We start from the raw sequence: 24653 nt of genomic DNA on the forward strand, positions 1-24653 counted from the left end.
GCCCTTTGGGAGGCTGAGGTAGAGGACTGCTTGAGGCCAGGAACTCGAGACCAGCCTGGTCAACATAGCGAGACCTCGTCTCTACAAAAAAAGTAATAATAAAAAGTAAAGAAGGGACTCAAACAGGTAATTGTATGCCAGTGTTCATAGCAGCATTATTCACGATAGCCAGAAGGTAGAAACAACCCAAGCAACCTTCAACAGATGAATGAGTAAACAAAAGGTGGTATATATACTCCACAGAATATTCAGCCTTAGAAAAGAATGAAATTCTGAATTCTGGATGAACCTTGAAAACATTATGCTAAGTGAAATAAGCCAGACACAAAATGGCAAATATTGTACGATTTCATGTATATTAGGTACCTAGAATGAACAAATTCATAGAGATAGAAAGTAGAATAGAGGATGCTAGGGAGTGGAAGAATGGGGCAAGTAGAGAGGTTTGGGGGTTTTTGTTTGTTTTTGAGACAGGGTCTCGCTCTATCGCCCAGGCTGGAATGCAGTCGCGCAATGACAGCTCACTACAGCCTCGACCACCTGGGGTCAGGTTATCTTCCCACCTTAGCATTCCAAGTAGTTGGGACCACAGGCTCGCACCACCACACCGAGCTAATTTTTGTATTCTTTGTAGAGATGGTGTTTTGCCATCTTGCCCAGGTTGATCTCGAACTCCTGGGCTCAAGCGATCTGCCTTGACCTCCCAAAGTGCTAGGATTATAGGTGTGAGCCACCACATCCAACCAAAAGTTATTCTTAAAGGGCATGGAGTTTCTGTTTGGGCTGATGAAAAGACTTTAGAGGTGGATGGTGGTGATGGTTACATAGCAGTTTGAATATACTTAGTTCCACTGTATTGTACACTTAAAAATGGTTAAAATGGTAATTTTTATATGTATATTTACCACAATAAAGGTATTAAAAATCAGCTGTGCATACTTGTGTGGGTCTAATGGCTTTTTTCCCTAATCCCTAAATTAGGTTCTCCCCACAGTTCCATGTAGTTCCAACTTTAAAGTGGGACTTTTACCCATGCTTATTTATCTTAATGATAATAGTCACCAAATATATTTCCCATCACTGAAATTCTCTCTCCCACCAATAAGTAAACATAACATAAACAGTGGCCCTACTCTTACTATGAGAAACAAAAATGAATTGAACAAAGTCAGAAGTGGGAATACCTGAGTTTTGACTTCATTAGTCAAGTCACAAACCTCAACTTTCTTCTTAAAACGGTAATAGTACCTTTATTATCATGATAATCAAATAGGTCATGAAAGTGCTTTGTAAAATGTGAAATTCTCTTCAGTTATCTTTATTGTTTTAGTAGTCATATATATTAATTACTACAGATTTAGCTGTTTTGCCTGGTAATGGAAGTAAGTTCTGCTACAGCTTAAAACCAAGGCCTCATTTGGCTCTCTCCATTTCACAGCTCTCATTCTAGACCTCAGCTTTGCAGGGCCCAAATCCAATTTGGTCATTATACCATGAGTATCTCTTGGGGCTAGACTTACACCAGTCACGTGTAATTGACATACAAACCAGGAACACTAAGTCTCTCGTTTGTATCTGTGGGTTGTGACCCATGTCCAGAGACTCTCCCTTCCCAGCATCAGGCACCCACAAAGCCAAAAGAGTCATCAGAAAGATATTGTGAGCATGGATTCAGAACAAACAGAAACAAACTGCCTAGAGGATATTTTTGGCCCAGGGTTAAGCCTTATTAAATTATTCCACTTCACAATAAGGAGCCCTACATAGATAAAAATTGTTCATTTTCTCCAGGTTCAAGCCCCTTTGTGCTGGAAGTTCTGCCTGTACAACTTGCCATGGATTTGGGCTTTGGTAGCTACTAGCCTCCCAGAGTCCTCCAGCACATTTTGTGTTTAGCTTAACACCATTTGGCTACAGTCAATCTTATTTTATCCAAGGAACTATTTTGTCAAAGATGTGTTTGTATAGATGTGGTCCCACTCATCATATGTTGACTTTATTAGAAAACTCAATGTTCTGCCAAGATTCGTCAATCCTTAGCTCCAAGGGACCTCTCTGATAGATGAGATCTACCCTGGCTCTCCACCAAGCCTTCAGCACAAGGTTGCTAATATATTTATTTTATCCTCGAATTTCTCAATTCCATTCTTGGCTCACATCATAGTCTTTCAAAACATTTGGGTGAGTCACCTGATCCTAGTAATTATTCATTTCTCTCATTAACTAGGTCCCCAATGCCTTGTGCACTTAATAGTATTTAATTTACCACTTCCACAGTAAAGACCATTTGTATGTGGGAATCTCTTCAGCTTCCTTTCTATAAAGGCTGAAACAATTAGCTAGGTGTGGTGGTGTGCGCCTATAGTTCCAGCTACTCAGGAGGCTGAGGCAGAATTGCTTGAGCTCAGGAGACAGAGCTGCAGTGAGTTATGATCATGCCACTGCACTCCAGCCTGGGCGACAGAGCAAGACCCAGTCTCAATTAAAAAATACATATATATAAGCCAGGCACAGTGGCTCACGCCTGTAACCCCAGCACTTTGGGAGGCTGAGGCAGGCAGATCACTTGGGCTCAGGAGGTTGAGACCAGCCTGACCAACATGGTGAAATCCCATCTCTACAAAAAATACAAGTATCAGCTGGGTGTGGCGGCCCATGCCCGTAGTCCAACTACCTGGGGAGCTGTGGTGGGAAGATCACTTGAGCCCAGGAGGTTTGAGCTCAGGGGATGACAGTGGGAGATGGGGTTATCATTGACAGAAATGAGTGAGCTAGGAAAAGGCACTGTGGGGAAGACAACAGATAGGGTTGTAGACAAGGTGAGATTAGGTAAGGACCATAACTCAAAGATGTGATGGCAAAATTTTAGTCAGTCCTAACACTTCAGAGTGGCATTCAGGATAGGAAAAGACCTAACACCAACGTTGTAAGAAGCTCAGAATACTACTGCAAGGACCTGTTCTTAGGTTCCTCTGAGGGGATCAACTGGATACTGGTCTCCACCGTAGACTCACTTATTACTGCTGAATTTAGGGGGAAATTTTTCTAACTTTTGTCTTGCTAAAAACAAATTCTTTCTTTTGCTTCGTTCAGTGACTAAGGGGGAAGTAGGCAAGGAAACTAGATTGTATGAGCAGTGTTAGTTCTTCCATGAACTCATATCAGGTAAATCATTCACTGATAAAAGTAGCAAACCAGTCAGGGTGCATGTCCCAGCTGCCTCTCTCAAATTTCCCTATTCTATTCAAACAGCTCTCAAATGGGACCAAGTGTATAAATAATATTTGGCAGTTCCACTCTGACACGAGAACTTTAAAATACTTCATGTTCATTCAGTGTTGTTCTGGTCTGGTAGTTATGATGTGATAAAACTATAGATGTACATGGGGATACAACCTAAATTTCAAGTCCCTGAAACTGAGCAGCAGTTCCTCATCTCTGAGGCAAGAGACATGGCCTACATGACCAATACTCCTTCCACTCCAAAAATCTGTCTGTGTGATTCAGAAGTCGAGTGTATTTAGGGGGCTTTTAGGTCAAATTCCAACTCTTACCACCAGATGTCACTGTTGTTCAGTAACTAGAAATATGTACCTTCTAGGGACAGTAGGATCCTGAATGTAGAAGCCCCAAACCTTTTAATTCTAATTAATTCAACAAACACTGAACACTTATGTGTGCCACATGCTTTGGATGAGAAAGGCCATCATGCCCTCAGACAACTGGAGGAGAGGCATGGAAGCAATCACACACACCAACACTCCAATAACATCCAACATTAAGCCATGGACTCTAACTCTCAATGAAAAATCAACATACTATCTCCGTAAAGTAGAACATTGTTTCCTCAGGGAGAATTTCTCCAACCCCAAACCTTGGTTAGGTTCCCCCAGCCGGATGTTCCTGTTGCATCCTCTACCTAATAATTATCATCCTTTATTGTGTTGGGACTCAGAAACAAATACCCCAAAATACGATGCTTTGACATGCTGGACTGAAGATGCAGCCTCAAGGTCTCTCTGACCTCCTACCCCCTCCCCGCCATGAAGCTGTTCTATGAAGTTTCCTTATCTGCTTAAAGTCTAGACCTGCCAAAGGCGGGGGGAAAAATTACTCCTGGTCCTTTCCGTTTTTTTTTGTTTGTTTGAGATGGAGTCTCGCTCTGTTGCCCAAACTGGAGTGCAGTGGTGTGATCTCCTAGGTTCAAGTGATTCTCCCACCTCAGCCTCATGAGTAGCTGGGACTACAGGTGCGTGCCACCATGCCCGGCTAATTTTTGTATTTTTTTTAGTAGAGAGGGGGTTTCATCATGTTGGCCAGGCTGGTCTCAAACTCCTGACCTCAAGTGATCCGCCTGCCTCGGCCTCCCGAAGTGCTGGGATTACAGGTGTGAGCCACTGCACCGGCACGGAGTTTTCATTAGTTTAATTCATATTGCAGGAAGAGAGACAAATCTGTCAACATATCTGGACAGACTTGTCACAAGCTATTATCTGCCCTGTAGGCCAAAAAGACTTTGTCTTAGGCCATCATATGTTCTTTAAGTCCACTGAATCCCCCTAAAAATAACTCATTATCCCTCAAATTGCCACATTTCCTCCATCTCCCCTTCCCCTATGAAGGATATATAAACATCTGTACCCCATTGGGTTACTGAGTAATCATTATGCCATTCCTCTGTGATATACACATTAAAATAATTGCATGCTTTTTCTCCTAATAATCTGCCTTTTGTCAGTTGATTTTTCAGTAAACCTTCAGAGGGTGAAGGTGAAGTTTTCCCTTGGCCCCTACAATTGTAATCACTTATTTAATGCCAGCCTTCCCTGCTAGACTATAAATTCTGAAAGCAAGGCTCATGTGTCTCCTGTGCTACTGCATTCCCACAGTTAACACAGTAATAATGGAAACAGCAACCATTTATTGAGCTTACTAATGCACTGGGTGCTATGCTAAGTAAGCCCTTTATAGTCAGTATTGTATTTAATCCCAACAACCCTACGCCACTGATACTGTCCCCATTTTATAGATAAGAAACCATGGCTGCTTGGTTAGGAGTGGCAGAACCATGAACCCAGCCCTCATTCAATAAAAAATAGTATCCCATCCACTTGAACCACCTAATGTACCATTTACCATTCTTTTCAGGCACGCAATCCCACAAATTTCTCACGAACACTCATTAACATCTTAACCCTTCACTTGTTCTTCTCCCCCATCCTCTGCCATTTGTCTAGATCAATGACTCTCAAATTAGTTATTTAAACAAAACCAAGAGTACTCATCTATTAGAATGAAAATTTTCTGAAAATGTAGTGAAAACTGACCCAGAAAGGTCAATACCAAGACCTGTTAGAGTTATTGGACTTGATAAAGGAATAATTTGAGCAGCCAAGCAAAAAATCAAATCACTTATGTAAGAAAAATGTCACATGACTTTACGCTTCTCTATAGCAACACTTTAATATTCCAAAGAAAAATATGAACTGAGAATTGTATTATCTAGCCAAATTGTTTTTACTGTGTAAAGGCTACAGATAAACATATTTGACATGGCAAAAATTTAGGGAAATTGTTCCATGAGTCTTTCTTAAGGAAACTATTAAATCGTTAATTTCAGCTGACCAAGAGATTAATGGGAATGTTTGAGTTTCAAATACATTTAAACTGTGGAACTAAGAAATGTGAGGATGACAACAGAATGTAAATATTATATGTCCTCACAATGTAGAAATGATACAACAAAAATTGAGAGAAAAGGAAAAGAAAGTGGAAGTTCACTGATACAATAATAGTTGGGCACCAGAGTGTATCAGCTAAAGCTAAGCTGACAAGCCAAGGAGAAGTATAATCACATTTAACAGTACAAAAGTAGGTCAGGTGTGGTGGATTATGCTTGTAATCCCAGCACTTTGGGAGGCTGAGGCAGATAGATCTCTTGAAGCCAGGAGTTCAAGATCATCCAACATGGTGAAACCTCGCCTTTACTAAAAATACAAAAATTAGCCCGACATGGTGGCGCATGCCTGTAATCCCAGCTACTCAGAAGGTTGAAGCATCAGAATCGCACGAAGCTAGGAGGTGGAGGGTGCCGTGAGCTCAAATCACGCCACTGTACTCCAGCCTCAGCAACAGAGCAAGACTCTGTCTCAAAATAAATAAATAAACAAACAAACAAACAGTATAAGAGTAAAATCCAATAATATTATCGACCAGAACTGGTTGGTAGAGGAGGAGGGAAGAAATATGCTAGGCTTAAATATTGCTCAAAAGGAATTATTGGTGACTGAAAATAAATAGAAGAGTGTTATAATTATATGGATAATCAGCTGGGCGTGGTGGCTCACACCTGTAATCCTAGCACTTTGGGAGGCCGAGGCAGGTGGATAACCTGAGGTCAGGAATTCAAGATCAGCCTGGCCAACATGGTGAAACCTCGTCTCTACTAAATATACAAAAATTAGCCAGGCATGTTGGTGCATGCCTGTAATCACAGCTACTCGGGAGGCTGAGGCAAGAGAATCACCTGAACCCGGGGGATGGAAGTTGCAGTGAGCCAAGATCGTGCCACTGCACTCCAGCCTAGGTGACAGAGAATAGCTCTGTCTCAAAAAAAAAAAAAAAAAAAAAAAAAAATTTTATATAGATAATCAATAGAACAAAAATTACCCACAAAAGGAAAAAAAATAAAACATACCATAAAGTAAAATATTTTTAAAATCGTCGAAACAGAAAGGAGAACATGATTAGAGAACAACAACAAAAAAGACAATTTCCTGAAACTTGTTCTCAAATTTGTTCCTCTACAGAAAGCTTTTCCTCATGAAATAAATAAAAGACATTTGACATGGGTCACTTACTTTAATAACAATACATATACCATGTTATCACCACGGAATGCAAATTCAGATTAGAGAAGAGAATTTCACAAGTGTGATAGCCTTCTGTATATTATATAAAAGTTTGGGTATACTGTCTGGCCAAACCAGCTTGCTCATAAGTCATTAATCAAATCCATTATAGGTAATTTGTTCAGTTCAATGTTTACAATTCTTATGGAAAAAATTAGCAACACACACATTTAAAACGTGTTCATTTACCTTTGCGTGAGTGCTTAAAATACATATTTCTATTTCAAGATGACATTTAAAAATTATTCTATCAGCAGCAAAAATATAATTTGCAATTACAAAAAACTAAACTAGAATCCTTAAGTTATTCTCATGTTTACAGTTGTGATTCTTAAAATACTATTATGCAGCTCTATTGTTTAAGCTTTCTGGATTTGGTTTAAACACATGCATATATATTGTCAATTGTGGGAAGCTTTACAAGTTATATTCCACGCACTTTTTGGACAGAGTTCTAACAGAGCCAGCCAGTCCACAAAACAGGCAGACAAAAGTTGAATTAACTGGGGCAAATAGGACTCTTATGCAACATCCAAAATATGTTAGATTCTGCAGCAAACTGGGAGTACCTTCAGGATTGGCCTGTTATCTTCTTTAGAACTAAGTTCATCTTAAAAATTTAAGAAGGTGGACATTTCAACACCATCAAGTGCATTTAGGTGACATATTTAAGTTAACTTGACTTCCTTGAATGACCTAGTTAGTAAACTAGTCACTAGTAATTCGGTCACCAAGCAAATCAAGCCTGCAAGAAAGGAAGCCAATATTCAAAATGCCGTGTTACCATCTAAACCCATACAAATTAGTTTATTTCCAACAATAATAGGTAACTTTAATAATAAGACGTCTAACTAAAGCAAGCTCCTCCAACAAGACCAAGACAGCATCTCTTCTTCTAAGGCTTAGGTTTTGCCCAGAATTCCCGATACATGGAATAGCCCATACCTAAAGAAAAAGAATGCTAGTTAAGCATTTCAGTATTTTCTTAAATATTCAAAAATAAAAACCAGTTCATAAAATAGCTGAAAGTAGCACCATTGCTAGCATGGAATATTTACAAGGGGAATAAGACCCTAGGAAGCTTATACTCTTGCCTTCTTAAACATCTTAAATCTCTAAAACTCTTGTTACATACAGTAGTTTCCCAAGTAGCAAAGGGCTGGTATGGCTACTTCACATGTTACAATATTTCTTTTAAAGAACAATCAATATTTATCTGGTAACTTTGAAAGGAATCACCCTTGCTACATAATACCAGATAAAGTCAATGAATTATAAAGCCAATAGAAGAAGCATGTAATACCTAAACTTTAAGAATCTCTCCTTGAAAAACACAATAAAATAGCAATTGTATGTCTCTCCCAGATAACAGATGTTACTACCAACCCCATTTACATGTCTAGGCTCTTCAATGAAATTATAAACTCAGTGATTGACAGGATTTTTTTTTTCTTTAAAATCTTAGTAGGATATATCATAGAAAAACTATGTCACTACTTGAATTATCTTCATTAATTCATTTTTTACATGAAAATGAATATAAGTGATATTCTCCAACTGCTAAAAGGTCAGCTAAAAATATTTACCTATTTTGTTCGTAAAGAAATACCTTAATGAGGAACGAAAATTTGAAATTTCCTATAGGAACCTACCAACAGTCATTGCTCCTACAACAAAGCCTTGGGCTGCCACACGCATGTGGATCAGATGAATGGACATTTTAGTATTTCCCCTGCTCTTCAGTTTGTATAATCCATATGCAACAATTGCTGCAAAACCCGCTATTCCTGTAAAACAAAGTAACAAGTATGTCAGATGCATGAGAAGGGACCAAGATGACTTTACCATCAGTCAATGTACATTCTATTATTTTTATGATTCTTTATCAGATCATTAATTAGCTAACATACAAATTGAGTTTTTCATGTTTTCCCCCATCAAAACCAAACATCTTTAAGCAAACAACAGCAGATCCAGAAAGTCAGGATTATCTTTAAAAACGTGGGTTTGTGGGGCCAGTAGATAAACTCCTTTAAAAGAGTGCTAGGGAATTAACAGGAACCTAGATTATGATCATCAGAACGAAAGTGTGCCAAAGGTCTTGACTTAGAGAATGAATTTATTCCATTTCCTCTCTGTCCTATTTCCCTCCCTCAAGGTAATCAGTTAATATACCAGAGACAATCCTACACACTACTACCACTGAGAAACATTGCCTGAATATTTCAAACTTTGGGATACTGTACTGGGAAGAAGTAAATAAAGGAAAAGAATAGAGCAATATTAGTTTCAGTTAAAAGGATTATGATCCTAGAGTTCTATACAGAGCCAAACTCTCATTCATTTTGAGGGCAAAAGCATTCAGGACATGACCTTCCATGTTTTCTTTTTAAGATTTATTATTTTATTTTTTAAGAGATGGGGTCTTGCTCTGTTACCCAGGCTGGAGTGCAGCTGCACAATCATAGCTCACTGCAGCCTTGATCTCCCGGGCTCAGGTGATCCTCTTGGCTCAGCCTCCCTAATAACTGGGACTACAGGAGGCCTCTCTTTCCCAAGCTGCCACCCAGGTACTGATACAAAAACCTAGAGGAAAATATCCAGTCAAATAAAAACAGTGAGTCAAAATGGACAGTTCAAGAAATAAAGACATAATGGTTAAGATATAATGGTGAGCAATAAAGACAGGAAAATCCGTACTGGTTCCTTGAAAATGACTGGTATAATATAGCAAAATTAAGAATCTGAAATTAGGCCATGATTATTACAACAAAACGTGTGCTAAAGGTCTTAGGGAATAAATTTATATTCATTTTAATAGAGGAAATAAATGAAAAAAACACATCCTAGTTTGACAATGTAAAGATAACCACCAGCAAGCAGTATAAGAATAGCCGCAGAACTTCCAAATCATAAGAAGGAAAAAAAAATTAGGGCTGGGAGCAGTAGCTCACACCCATCATCCCAGCACTTTGGGAGGTTGAGGCAGGTGGATCACCTGAGATCAGGGGTTTGAGACCAGCCTGGCCAACAGCCTGGTCATCTCTACTAAAAATACAAAAAATTAGCCGGGCATGGTGGCATGCGCCTGTAATCCCAGCTACTCGGGAGGCTGAGGCAGGAGAACGCTTGAACCTGGGAGGTGGAGGTTGCAGTGAGCCGAGATCACGCCACTGCACTCCAGCCTGGGCAACAGAGCGAGACTCCATCTCAAAAAAAAAAAAAATAATAATAATAATATATATATAAATTTTTAAAGTCATAAAACTTTAAAATAATCTAATATAGCAGCAAAATAAATAAATGGAGCAAAAATTGTTAGGAACACAAGATTAGCTCTATTAGAAGATAACAAAATGGGAAAATCTGTCTCTTTCAGAAAACAACAGAATAAGAAGCCCCAAACTAAAGCTACAGAATTGCACGGCACCATTAAATAAACTTACTTAAATTCTTAAAAATAAATAAAATTTAATATTTTAATTTAAAACAGAGATCCCACATTCTTTCAAATGTCTATGAAGCTTTGACAAAACCAATCATTTATTAGGCCACAAAGAAAATTCCAACTTCCAAAAAGTCCTTCTTCCTGGATGACTACCATAAGGCCAAAACTTAGCAATCAAAACGTAAAACAACCACACACATACCCCCGCTCTAACCACTGAGAAGCTGAGCACCAATAACTAGATTTGGAGGTTAAAGTAAAAACTGAGAGATTAGGAAACTATCAAACATTATTTGAAAAATAAAAACAGTACTGGTTCTTAGAACAAATAAAATTGTAAAACCTCTAGGAAGTCTGATCAAAGAGAAAATAAACATACGACATTAGGAATGAGAAAGTGGATATAATCACAAGTGATAAAGAGATTTTTAAAAATAAGAGATGATTGCTCTTTGCCAATTAAATTTGAAAATCTAGGTGAAATGAATGATTTCTGAGGAAAATACAAATTCCTAAATTTGATTCAAGAAGTTGTAGAAAACCTTTCTATACCAATAACCATAGAAAGAATTAAATGGGCAATCCATGCTTTATCCCCCAAAAGATAAAGACCCCAATAGTTTCATTAACAAGGTCTAATAAAAATTATAAGGGCATTCTCAATTCATGTTATTTAAAGTATTCCAGGGCATTAAAAACATAGCAATACATTTTTTTCCAATATATTTTCCAAGAAAACAAATCCCTGATACCAAAACAAAATTAAGATAACATAAGAGGCTGGGTGCAGTGGCTCACACCTGTAATCCAAGCACTTTGGGAGGCCAAGGCAGGTGAATTACTTGAAAACAGGAGTTCCAGACTAGCCTGGCCAAAATGGTGAAACCCCGTCTCTACTAAAAACGCAAAAATCAGCCTGGTGTGGTGGCGGGAGTAGTCCCAGCTACTCAGGAAGCTGAGGCAGGAAAATCACTTGAACCCAGGAGGCAGAGGCTGCAGTGAGCCGAGATCCTGCCACTGCACTCCAGCCTGGGTGACAGAGCGAGACTGTCTCCAAAAAAAAAAAAAAAAAAAAAAAAAAAGCCATGAGAAGAGAATTACAAAGCAATATAAATTATAAACAGATATAAAATTCCTAAACCAAATACTAGCTTATCAACTTTAAAATGTATTAGAATAATATTATCAACCATGATATGATCATTAGGTTTTTACTTTGGGAATTTTTTTTTTTTTTTTTGAGACTGAGTCTTGTTCTGTCACCCAGGCTGGAGTGCAGTGGTGCAATCTCCGCTCACTGCAACCTCCGACTCCTGAGTTCAAGTGATTCTCCTGCCTCAGCTTCCCGAGTAGCTGGGATTACAAGAATGTGCCAACCACACCCGGCTAATTTTTGTATTTTTAGTAGAGATGGGGTTTCCCCACATTGGTCAGGCTAGTCTCGAACTCCTGACCTCATGATCCGCCTGCCTCAGCCTCCCAAAAAAGTGCTGGGATTATAGGTGTGAACCACCGTGCCTGACCTACTTTGGGAATTAACCATTGCTTTTACATAAGAAAATCTTGGCCAGGAGCAGTGGCTCATCCCTGTAATCCTAGCACTTTGGGAGGCTGAGGTAGGAGGATTGCTTGAGGCCAAGGGTTTGAGACCAGCATGGGCAACAGAGTGAGACCTGTGTCTACAAAAAAAAATTTTAATAAAAAATAAATTAAAAAAAAGAATTCACTGGAAGAACATACAAGAACAAAAAAAAAAAGGAAAAATCTCTTAAGATTCATGAAAGATGAAACTATGTGAACATCTCAATAGTAAAAGTAAATTAGAATATAGTTCAGACACCAAAAGCAAATACAAATTGTACTTAGTGTTAAAACACTATAAATATTCCATTTTTAATTTTTATCTATTTATTTATTTATTTATTTAGAGACAGGGTCTTGCTCTGTCACCCAGGCTGTAGTGGCATGATCATGGTTCACCACAGCTTCGACCTCCCAGGCTCAAGCAACCTCCCATCTCAGCCTCCCAAGTAGCTGGGACTACAGGCATGTGGCACCATGCCCAGCTAATTTTTAAATTTTTTTTGTAGAGACAGGGTCTCACTGTGTTGCCCAGGCTGTCTTGAACTCCTAGGCTCAAGTGATCCTCTTGCCTCAGCCCCGCAAAGCACTGGGATTACAGGAATGAGCCAAAGTGCTCAGCCTTATTTTTTATTAAAAAATGAAAAAGAGATAAGAAAAAAAAGTTCCCTTTAAAGATCAGAATAAGACAGGGATACATGTGAATACTGCTGTTGTTGCCTGGATATCCTAAACAATTTTAAATCACATAAAAAAAACTATACACATAATTAGGAAGAAACTCTACTGGTTTGCAGATCATCTAACTGTGTGTATAGGAAATCCAAGAGAATCAAATGAAACACAACTAGAGGCCAGGTGCAGTGGCTCACGCCTGTAATCCCAGTACTTTGGGAGGCTGAGGCAGGTGGATCATTTGAGGTCAGGAATTCGAGACCAAACTGGCCAACATGGCAAAACCCTGTCTCTACTAAAACTACAAAAATTAGCCAGGCATGGTGGCAGGCGCCTGTAATACCAGCTACTCGGGAGGCTGAGGCACAAGAATTGCTTGAACCCGGGAGGCGGAGGTTGCAGTAAGCTGAGATTGTGCCACTGCACTCCAGCCTGAGCGACAGAGCAAGACTCCGTCTCAAAAGAAAGAAAGAAAAACAACTAGAACCAATAAGAAAAAAGATTACTTTGATGAATACATTAAAAAGCATATCTAGAGAAATTAAATTTCTAGACCTAGAGAAAACAATAAAATCATATTTAAGGACACAAAAGGTTTGAATGAAAATCAGTAGATGCACCACATTCTAAAATTTCCATTCTCTCCAAATTTATAAATTCAATGTAATCCAAATGTAAAAATGAGACATTTTTCCCCGTTTTGGACTGGGCAAGCCAATTTCTTTTTCTTTTCTCTCTTTTTTTCAGACACGGTGTCTTCCTATGTTTCCCAGACTAGAGTTCAGCGGGTATTTGCAGGCATGATCATTATACACTACAGCCCTGAACTCCTGGGCTCAAGTGACTCTCCTGCCTTGGCCTGCTGAGTAGCTGCAATTAACAAGCTAATTTCAAAGTAAACAGGCAAGCTCTTTTTGAGAAGGTAGAATAGTGAAAGTGTACTGGCTTATGAGGTATCTAAACATACCATTAAGTTTCTGGCAGACAGATCAAAGCAACAAAATACATACAGTAGTTGAGTAACAAATCTCTCATATGTTTAGTATATGACATAGTTCACATTTCAAATAAGTGGAAAAAGAATGCAAAACAGATACCCAAATCACTGTGATAGAAAATTAAAGTATCCATACGGAAAATAAGTTAGATTTTGCCTCATGTCATACCTACAAATAAATTCCAGATAGATTAGTATCTCAATGATAAATGGACAACATAAGGAAATACAGGAACCTAAGTAATCCTAGGATCATGAAGGCCTTGCAACATATTAAGAAAACATTAATACCTAAAATACATAATTATAATTTAATTAGAAAAAGACAACCTAGTTAAAACAGAAACAAAAGCAAAAACAAAAAAGCTAATTCACAGAAGAGAAGCCTGAATGACCAATACATATGAAAAGATGCTCAAAGAATGATAATATCTAGTGCTACTGAGAGTATGGGAAAACCAGCCCATCACAGCCTATTGGTGTAAATCATTGTTTTGGTACAATTAAGTATATAAGGATATTTAATTTTTACACACACAGTCTTCCAACAGTTTGTAAAATCAACATAATGGGAACAACTCCTATGTCGTCAATAGAGCAATGGTTAAATCAATGTAGGGTTTATGTACTCCCAAGAAGGGATATGTATAAATGACAACCCATTAAAGAGCAGAAAATTTTATATTTGTATCTTATCCTTTTGAAATGTCTTTCTGCGTATTTCATAATGTACCAAATGTGTAAGAACAAAAGTACTTATAAATGACTTAAAAATAGGTAAACACACAACACACTGGCAGGAAGTACGTGCTCAAATTATTTTTTACTGAGGGAATATACAACCAAAAAATTTTATAGATCACTGTTACAAAACATTGTATATCTACAAAATTAATGATTCAATTATTAAAAATATAAATGTTCCTATATGCATTGTTATAAAAAGATAATGAACAAGGCTAAAGAAAAATATTTCATCTAAAAATAATTATAAATAATAGTTTATGGTAGTACACGGAGAAGAAAACACTGACAGACTGTGCAGACTGCTGTTGTCTTTCAGAGTCGGGATCATAGGACATGGTACCTTTCTGTTTTATGTACTTTTGCAACTAACTTATTAATTATATGGTCAGAAGAAAAATTCCTTCAAGAGACTTCAAAGTCCTTTAACTTCTTGGAGAGCCATCTAAAAGGACGCTCGGTAGTTTGTTAATAATGAAAAATTAGAAATCACGTAAATTTCTACCAAGAGGATTATAATAATGTTATATACAACAGTAATTTATATCATATAAATTAAATCATTCATTAAAAGTGGAGTTTTGGCTGGGCGCGGTGGCTCACACCTGTAATTCCAGCACTTTGGGAGGCCGAGGCGGGAGGATCACAAGGTCAGGAGATTGAGATCATCCTGGCTAACACGGTGAAACCCCGTTTCTACTAAAAGATAGAAAAAATTAGCCAGGCGTGGTGGCGGGCACCTGTAGTCCCAGCTACTCGGGAGGCTGAGGCAGGAGAATGGCGTGAACTCGGGAGGCGGAGCTTGCAGTGAGCCAAGATCCTGCCACTGCACTCCAGCCTGGGCGACAGAGCAAGACTCCGTTTAAAAAAAAAAAAGTGGAGTTTTAGGCCAGGCATGGTGGCTCACGCCTGTAATCCCAGCACTTTGGGAGGCCGAGGCAGGTGGATCACCTGATATCAGGAGTTCGAGACAAGCCTGGCCAACATGATGAAACCCCCATCTCTACTAAAAATACAAAGAAATTAGCTGGCGTGGCGGCGGGCACCTGTAATTCTAGCTACTCAGGAGGCTGAGGCAGAAGAATCGCTTGAACCCAAGAGGTGGAGGTTGCAGTGAGCCGACATCGCGCCACTGCACTCCAGCCTGGGCAACAAGAGTGAAACTCCTTCTTGGAAAAAGAAAAAGTCGAGTTTCGAATAACATAGATAAAAACATGAGATAAAAATTATAATACATATATGCATCTTAGTATGATCCTGAATTTGTGAAGATAAAAAAAGAAAAAACCACTGGAGAAATATGTACATCAAAATGGTAACAATAGTTATATCTAAATGGTGGCATTAAAGGTAATTTTAAAATTCTTTGTAAGATTAAAAATTTTTAAACTTTTTCTTAAGATTAATTTATATACTATAAATTTCACCTTTCATCTGTTTTAACTGCATATTAAATGAATTTTAATATGCCTGCGAGTCCGACCTCTGGGGGATAGGAGACTGAATAGCTAATTTCAGTCACAACTGACACCTCAATAAAACCTGGTTACCAAGGCTTGGTGGGCTTCCCTGGATGGCAAGACTTAGCATGTATTGCCACGTATCACATCAGTACTGAAGAATTAAATGCACCCCCTCTCCCCCTGTGGGACTCCCTGGGAAGGGGACACCTAGAATTTTGGGTCTGGTTTATCCTAGACTTCATTCTATATGTCTTTGTTGACTTTAACCTATATCCCATTGCTGTAATAAACTATGACTGTAACAAGCATTTTTGAGTCTTATGAGTCTTGGCCCAATCATCTAACCTGAGGGTGGTCTTGGGGTCCCCCAGTACAACATTATGCACTGAAATAAGACTCAATAAAATAAGAAGTCTCAGCTGGAGTGGCGGCTCACACCTATAATCCTAGCACTAGGCTGAGGGCGGGCGGATTGCTTGAGCCCAGGAGTTCAAGACTAGCCTAGGCAATATCGCAAAACCCCGTGTCTATACAAAAATACAAAAATTCGCTGGGCGTGGTGGTGCACACCTGTGGTCCCAGCTACTTAGGAAGCTGAGGTGGGAGGATCAAGAACCTGAGAGGTCGAGGGATGGGGGCAGTGAGCTATGATCAAGCCACTGCACTTCAGTCTAGGTGAAAGAGACCCTGTCTCCAAAAAGAAAAAAAAAGTCTGAATACATACAGAAGAATCTTTATGATGAGATTTATATCATGCCAATCTCAGCATATTTCAACATAAGAAAAAAATGGAAAATACATTCTTTCAGGATATTGCTAAATGAACAAATTATCACGGCTCTACCATATTCAAGACTACTAAAATGTCAGTCAAACTTACCAACGGGTACGAATGGTGCCTCTTTAGCTTTTCGAATAAGTTTTGATCCCTGATCTTCCTCATATGAAGGAAGGGAAACACCTGTGTCTGTTGACATAGTGATTGCTTGAAGAATCTCCCTGAGAAAGAATTTCTATGAGGTTCTGTAATTAAAAGCATCTGAACATTATTAAATATCTGGATGTATTTAAAATATTCCTAACTTCCATGAGAATCTTAGTATATGTTATCCATAATCCTAAAGTTAAAAAATATTTTTAGAAATTAACTGTATTTTTAATGTACAGTCACCCTCAAGGGAGAGTTGTATACACTTATTCCCCCTATTGTTTTGCCGTTTCTCCTGTACAACCCATTCATTTTTAGCACCATGTTAATTAAAAATAGTGAAAAATTTTAAATTGATGTTACTTTTATCAATTAAAATAGTAGCTACTAATTTTCTGGCTATATTCATCCTTAATCAACTATTTAACTTGACAATTTTAAGTTACTCAAACCAAACTGACAACTCCTATTGAACCTTCAATATCATGTTGGAAATCCTACTTAGCACTTTTCGGTGTAGTTAAATGCAGTCTTTATTGCTTTCAACTGCTGATTTATTTATTCCAATGTGCTTCCTTGCTTCAATTTTCACTTCAGATTAGTTTCCAATCTATTACAGTAATCTGTTATCCATGGTGGTTGCCTCTGGGGAAAAGATTATTCTGAATAGCCAAAGTTTCTACCTAGCTCATTATTTACTCATTTTAAGAACAAAGCTTTTATTTTAAATATTGGTAGAAATGTCTCCTTCACAGCCTTTTAGATTTTTTTAATGACCTATGATTAGTTTTTTTTCTTTTTTGAGACTGAGTCTTGCTCTGTTGCCCAGGGTGGAGTGCAGTGGCACGATCTCGGCTCACTGCAACCTCCATTTGGCGCACACCACCATGCCTAATTTTTTTGTATTCTTTAGTAGAGACAGGGTTTCACTCCTGACCTCAAGTGATCCACCCACCTCAGCCTCCCAAACTGCTGGGATTACAGGTGTCAGCCACTGTGCCAGCTTATGATTAGCTTTTTTTTTTTTTTTTTTTGAGATGGAGTTTCGTTCTTGTTGCCCAGGCTGGAGTGCAATGGCGTAGTCTTGGCTCACTGCAACCTCTGCCTCCCAGGTTCAAGCAATTCTCCTGCCTCAGCCTCCCAAATACCCGGGATTAGAAGTGCCTGCCACCATGCCTGGCTAATTTTTTTTGTATTTTTAGTAGAGATGGGGTTTCACCATCTTGACCAGGCTGGTCTCGAACTCCTGACCTCAGGTGATCCACCTGCCTCCCACAGTGTTGGGATTATAGGCATGAGCTACCACACCTGGCCCTATGATTAGCACCTTTTAACATCACTGCAGCACAAAACTGAATTACCCTCAGGGTCTTCTTAATATCTTCTAAGCTTCAGATCTGCCTTCGTTTACATACCTTATATCCCCTAGGCTTCCTTTTAAAACTCTACCCTCTTTTTATAATTCCTTTAAATGGTATCCCAAAGGCAAGATCTAGCCTGATAGTGTATGAGTAAGGGGATAGGAAAAAAAAAAAAAAGGATTCATTTTCATTATCACAGGGATCAAAGGCTCCTTTCCTCCTTTTCAGTCATCTCCATGAATAGCCCTTTTATCACAATGAGGCATTAACAAATGCAATTTCATTTTAGCCACAATAACAAAGTATACTTTCTTCACTGAACTATTTTGAATTGCAATAAACTTTACTCACAGATAAAATAAGGGCCTGAAGCATAGTGTAAGCATACAAGTCCCTAATTAGTGTCAATTACAATAAACTTAAAAGTCTATGCCCATCCTAACACCCATATAAAATCTTACTTTCACTTCTGGGGTTTTCATGTGCATTATGCTCCCTTTGATAAAAGTACCTCTCATTCAACACCTTGCTACTCAAGGGGAGTCAGTGGCAGTTAAGGTCCTCAACAAAAATGCAACTCCGGAGGGGGTGGTGTGCTTAGTTTAGAAAGTGAATTCATCCCTATAAGCCTCACCTTCATTGAGAAGACTCAACTGTCATCTGACATAGAAGAAAATCTTAGCTAAATAAAAGAAAATTTAGATTGGACTTAAACCTTCCTTTTGTACTCCATTACTTCTTAACTGAATAAACTCCTAAGTACTGAGCTTTATTCTATATAAGGTTCAATAAGCTCAAGGTTCAAGATACTCACTATATATCTGAATAATACAATATAAACACTAAAGTAATTAATGGTTCAAAAATTAGTTGTTTTTAAAAAAAAAAAAAAAGAGAAATCATGTAACCGCCAAACAGGTTCACCTTGCCTGCTGGCTAGACAGAGCTGATTTACCAAGACAGGGGAATTGCAATAGAGAAAGAGCAATTCACCCAAAGCCAGCTGTGTGGGAGACCAGGATTTTTATTATTAGTCAAATCAGTCTCTTGGAGCATTCAGGGATCAGTTTTTAAGGATAATTTGGTGGGTGGAGGAAGGCCAGAGAATAGAGTGCTGATTGGTTGGGTTGGAGATGAAATGGGAAGATGAAGCTGTCCTCTTGTGCTGAGTCAGTTCCTAGGTAGGGAACATAAGATCAGATGAGCCAGTTTATTGATCTGGGTGGTGCCAGTTGGTCTATCAAGTGCAGGGTCTGCAAAATATCTCAAGCACTGATCTTAGGAGCATTTTAGGGAGGGTTAGAATCTTATAACTTCCAGCTGCACGACTCCTAAACCATAATTTCTAATCTGTGGCTAATTCATTAAACCTACAAAGGCAGTCTAGTCCCCAGGCAAGAAGGGGGTTTGTTTTGGGAAAGGGCTGTTACCATCTTTGCTTTATTTTTCTATTTTTATTTTATGAGACAGGGTCTAGTTGCCACCCAGGCTGGAGCATGATCTCGATCTTGGCTCACCGCAACCTCTGCCTCCCAGGTTTGAGTGATTTGTGCCTTAGCCTAACAGCTGGGATAACAGGTGTGCACCACCACGCCTGGATATTTTTTTTTTTGTATTTTTAGTATAGATGGGGTTTTGCCATGTTGGCCAGCCTGGTCTCAAACTCCTGGCCCCAAGTGATTTGCCCGCCTCAGCCTCCCAAAGTGCTAGGATTATAGACGTGAGCCATCATGCCTGGCTCCATCTTTTTTTGGCTAGGTCAGATCTCTTTCACTGTCTCAGTTATAATTTTGCAATGGTGGTTTCAATCACAGTGTAATTAATTGTCAAAAGCCTAACACAGACAAGGTCTGAATTTAGAGACAGTGATGTATTTTAGCTAAAGGAGGTTTGGCACGTTTCACAAAGAAACACTTGAGACTGGCTTTGAAGAAACTGCATAAATGGACTGGATGGAGAGATTAAACACTGTATTTATTTTAGGCCAGTATGTTTACTAGTTACCTTCATATCTAATCATGAACTTCTCAGGCAGGTGCGGTGGCTCATGCCTGTAATCCCAGCACTTTGGGACACCAAGGTGGGCGATCACTTGAGGTCAGGAGTTCGAAACCAGCCTGGCCAACATGGTGAAACCCCCATCTCTACTAAAAATACAAAAATTAGCTGGGCATAGTGGTGTGCATGCCTGAAATCCCAGCTACTTGGGAGGCTGAGGCAGGAGGATCGCTTGAACCCAGGAGGCAGAGGTTGCAGTGAGCCGAGATTGTGCAACTGCACTCCAGCCTGGGCCACAGAGAGACTCTGTCTCAAATTTTAAAAAATAAAAGAAAAAGAAAAAGAAAAAAAAATCATGACCTTCTCAAAGGGGAAGTTTATCACAAATCCTTTCATTTCCCTTCCCAACCCCACATTCTGACCACATTAAATATTTTTAAGATGCTCTCTATACCTCTAAGCCTTTGCACAAGCTGATTCCTCTACTTGTGAGAGTTTCCCTCCCTTTCCATCCCCTTCAGATACTCTTTCCTAGCTAACTCCTCCCATTTTTTTTTCAGGTTTGGTTTTTCTTTTTTTACACTGAGTCAGAAAATTATTTTAATAGTTACAAAACTTTTTTTTAACAGAATCAGTATAAAATAGCAGTTTATTTCTCCATAATTATCAGAATTATTTATATTTGAGGTCTTGCCTAAGTGGGGCTGAAATCAACAAAAGGTCTTGGACTATTGGCTCAGAAATCATCCTAGGAAGCCTGCCCTGTTGACATTTGTCATGCTTAGCTCTTATGAGATGACCCGGTCCTTTAAAAAAAAAAAAAAGTATCTCCGTTTATTCTGTTTATTTGGAGGTTTGAAGTGAATTCGGCAGCATTCATTAAACTCCTTCCAGCTCCTGTCATTTATCATTCTGACTACATCCATTTCAACTTTGTCTGCTCTGTTCTGAGTTGCTTTAACAATATTAAATCTTCCAAATTCTTTTCTCTCTCTTCTCAGAGGTTTTCTACTACTGCTGAGGTCTGGGCTATATAGTTTTTTATGACTCTGTCCCTACTGGCATGAGCTGCCATCAAAGACTCAAAGTTGTTTACAGGTTTGGCCGGCATCAATTTTCCCTGCAAACGAAGCTGTTGGAACTGTAGTGTTTAATTAATGTACTAGTCTGTTATCAACTGTCCACATCACCTTGAGTAATTCCTGGAACTTGGCGAACTCCTCACAGTTCACACCGCCACTGGGTGCCACCATACTGGACTCAGGTTCACATCTTAATTGACCTCCTCTCAGAAATTTTTGTCTCTTTAAGTTCGTAAGTGCTTTGGTTATGCAGTCCCATAGGACCTTGTACTTTCCTTATAACCCTTATAAGCACCAGTTTGTCTGTTTCTTTTGCTAGAATCCTTGAAGTCAGGGACCAATACCTGCTCTGCTTGTATCCAACTCCACTGCCTGGTGCAATACCCTATATATAATATGTACACTACAAATATTTCTTGAATACATTTAAAAGTTACATTTCTCAACAACTGAGAGCATTCTTAGGTTATTCAGGAATATTGAGTGGAAAAAAATAACAATCATACAGATTTGTAGAGTTGAATCAGTAAGAAAAATGCCAAACTGTATGTACCTAAGTGCTTATTTCTTATATGTTTCTTATATTGTACCTATGAAAAGAGAAATAACCTGAGGTCTTAGTTCCTTGCAACACAGGGGACAAAACTATTATATACCATAATCCACTTTTAAAAACTAAAACCTTCTGCAGATATAAAAGCATGTTTTCCCCTTTTTTGCCTGAATCATTTCTAAACTAAAAAATCACTTGGGAATTGTCTTTAAAAGCAAGAAAGTTGGTAGCCGGGCATGGTGGTGCACACCTGTAGTCCCAGTTCCTCAGGAGGCTGAGGCAGGAGGGCTGCTTGAGCCTGGAAAGTGGAGGTTGCGGTGAGCCATGATCCAGCCACTGCACTCCAGCCGGGGCAACAGGCAAGACCCTCGCTGAGGGACCCAACAAACAAACAAAAACATGACATAAATCGTTTTTTAAAAATAGCAAGAAAGTTGGTAGTTTTTCTTATAATTATCTCACATCTGGTTGACTCTAATTCTCCAACAGGTCAATGGAGCAAAAGGTTTTTTGTTTGTTTGTTTGTTTGTTTCTCCTTTCAGGAGGGAGGGGGTTAGTTGTCTCTTTCCTGTATATAAATCAAGAACAGAAGAAAACCTATTTCTCCGTTCTTCATCTATGATACAGACTCTGAAGCTTGTATGGATAGGGCATTTGACCTGGGTTTCAGAAAGTAGCCCCTGCGGTAAGCATCAGGGTGTGGGGAACAAAATGGTCATTATTTGCTTGAAACGACAAATGATAATCTGTCTGTGATTCCAGAATACCTTATGTGTACATTTCAGAATAAAATTAGTAAGGATTAATATTTAAAAATCCAACACATATCAGTTATTTTTCTGTAGTCAAAATATTATAATTCCCATATAGTACATATCTAAAATACTCTCTGAATACAAAATTTTGATAACTGTCTAATTACCACGTAGAAGTTTCCAAAGTATTCATGGTTTATAGCCACCTGAATTGAAAACTGGTTAAGTATCAGGAACAATAAGTTCTAATCATATAATTTGAGAGTAACAAATCAGATGAATAATCCAAGCCAATAGCCTTATTTTACAGGTGGGGAAAGGGTTGTGAGAGGGTTACACGAATTGCTCAGTACAAGGAATACATGACTGGTGGGGTAGGATTAGAATCCAGCTCTTCTGATAGACAGTCCTGGGTTCTTTTGATTGACGATATATTGCCAAAGCATCGATCTTATGCTGCTGATGTAAATTAGATTAAATTGGCAGATAATAATTCTGATTAGAAAATTTAAGAATCCATTACTCAACAGAAGCCCACGTTGTTCTCTTTGTATGATATACATGAAAAAATCATGCCTAAGTTAAACGGAATCTTCTTCAGTGACTTAACTCATCTAACAATTTCAATTGTGATTTGAAAAGACTTTTTTCACTACACCACTGCCAGACTTTCCTTCATTATCGTTTTCTCATCCACCCACAGTAGTTGTCCTAGATTTCTGTCAGAAAGTTGAATAGACGCTAAAAAAGGCACCAGTAACCAGATATTTAAAGTCAGTTTGGAGAGCACAAATTAATTCTGTACGCTTAGTAAGACACGACTGAAGACCTTTCCACAGGGAACCTAGAGGCATTAAGGGAAGATGAGCCGTCCAGCATCAGGAGACGTAACAGGCTGAATGAAGGATCTTTCTTCACAGTCATTTTGTCACGGGAACTACTATCTAAAGCAACGCTGGCTTCAAACTGATTTTGCATCAGTCGCCCATCAGCTTGTTTAAAATGGCTGCCAAGGCCCCAGCATGGAGATCCGGATTCAGGTGGTCTGGGGCAGAGCTCAAGGAATCTTTAAGAAGTCCCTTCAAGTGACTCTGGTGCACAAAGAGAACTCCTAGTATACAGGACTCCAAATATGTGTGTCATGCTGGAGCTTCATGACCAGGTTGTCACCGCTTCAACCTGTTAGAACTTTCCATCCAAACCTGTCTTACTCGAAAGTGCCTTTGTACTTCCGGAAGCAGGGATCCCTGTCGTGGGCATTACTCCGAAGAGGGAAATAGCTGCTTCCCACTCCGGGAATTTAAGACAAAGGCGAATATCGGTCGGCTGCTCCTAATTCTGCCCTTACGCTGTGCTTTGTAATCTCTAACCTGCCGACTCGGCAGGAGAAAAATTTAATTCGGTCACAGAAGCACTACCCAGGGCCCTAGGCCTTATCACTTTCCCAGGGTGGAGGAAACACCAGGTCGGGGAGAAAACCAAGACCAGGACTGGAAAGTCCTCTGCTAGTACGCCCTCCCCTCAACCTCCCGACCTTCCTCGCCGCCTCTTTTCCTGTGACCTTGTCGTGACTCCGTGACCGGAGCGCTCGCTCTCCTATCCCGCCTCGCCTGCCGCTTAGCCCGCTCTTCAGAATGTTCCAAGCTCCGGGAACGCTCCCGCTCCTCGCTCCCCGCCGTCGGGCCCAGCCAACACCCTCCTGGCCCCCCGTCTCTCATTACCACCCCATCAGCGAGTCTTCCCCGCTCGGCAACTCACTCCACAAGCTTCTGCTCCATCTCCTCGCTGGCTCCGTCTCCCCTCACCCGAAGGACCCCAGGCCTCGGCTCCCGACTCCTCTCATCAGCCCATGCTGGAGGCCGGGCCTGAGCCCCGGCAACTCCACCTCTCCTCCCTCATTCGAGACACGGACCCCCAGCCCCCACCCCCAAAGTCCTTTCGGCCTGGCCAAGCGCTGCCCCACTTCTTCCCGCCCCGCGGCCCGAGTCCCTGGCTCGCAGTCCCCCGGCTTATTTCGCTTACCTAGAGTGAGAAAACCTCTCACACGCCAACCGGCTTCCGACCCCTGCACGCGCACTCAGTCCTCCCGGCTTCTCCCCACCCACAGCCGTCCCAGCCAATCAGAGGCCAGCGGCCGCAAAACGACGCGTGCGTGTG

The 24653-nt window shown here is 39.7% G+C and overlaps 1 protein-coding gene and 1 pseudogene across 2 annotated transcripts; both read right to left on the bottom strand.

The window, feature by feature from the left end:
• Positions 1–6841: 6841 nt before the first annotated feature.
• HIGD1A (HIG1 hypoxia inducible domain family member 1A) lies at positions 6842–24616 on the bottom strand. 2 transcript variants are annotated; one of them, XM_019024036.3, is made up of 4 exons: positions 24519–24616; positions 16700–16818; positions 8564–8698; positions 6842–7856 (listed from the first exon to the last, which is right to left on the bottom strand). In XM_019024036.3, exons 2-4 carry the CDS (start codon positions 16794–16796, stop codon positions 7807–7809), a joined length of 282 nt encoding a protein of 93 aa, XP_018879581.1. In that variant the 5' UTR covers positions 16797–16818; positions 24519–24616; the 3' UTR covers positions 6842–7806. The 2 variants fall into 2 exon arrangements, with proteins under 2 accessions (XP_018879581.1, XP_018879580.1); XM_019024035.4 differs by having other exon boundaries at positions 24255–24580.
• On the bottom strand, positions 16827–24248 carry LOC129532336 (protein MIX23-like; annotated as a pseudogene).
• Positions 24617–24653: the final 37 nt, after the last annotated feature.

This window comes from Gorilla gorilla, chromosome 2 (assembly GCF_029281585.2).
Source record: "Gorilla gorilla gorilla isolate KB3781 chromosome 2, NHGRI_mGorGor1-v2.1_pri, whole genome shotgun sequence".
Taxonomy (NCBI): domain Eukaryota; kingdom Metazoa; phylum Chordata; class Mammalia; order Primates; family Hominidae; genus Gorilla; species Gorilla gorilla.

Coding starts and splice junctions, on each gene's coding strand:
- HIGD1A (XM_019024035.4), bottom strand. CDS start 24,274: ATGGAGCAGAAGCTTGTGGA. Junction 16,819..24,254: donor ATGGAGCAGAAGCTTGTGGA/GTGAGTTGCCGA, acceptor ATTCTTTCTCAG/GGAGATTCTTCAAGCAATCA. Junction 8,699..16,699: donor GGCACCATTCGTACCCGTTG/GTAAGTTTGACT, acceptor TTTGTTTTACAG/GAATAGCGGGTTTTGCAGCA.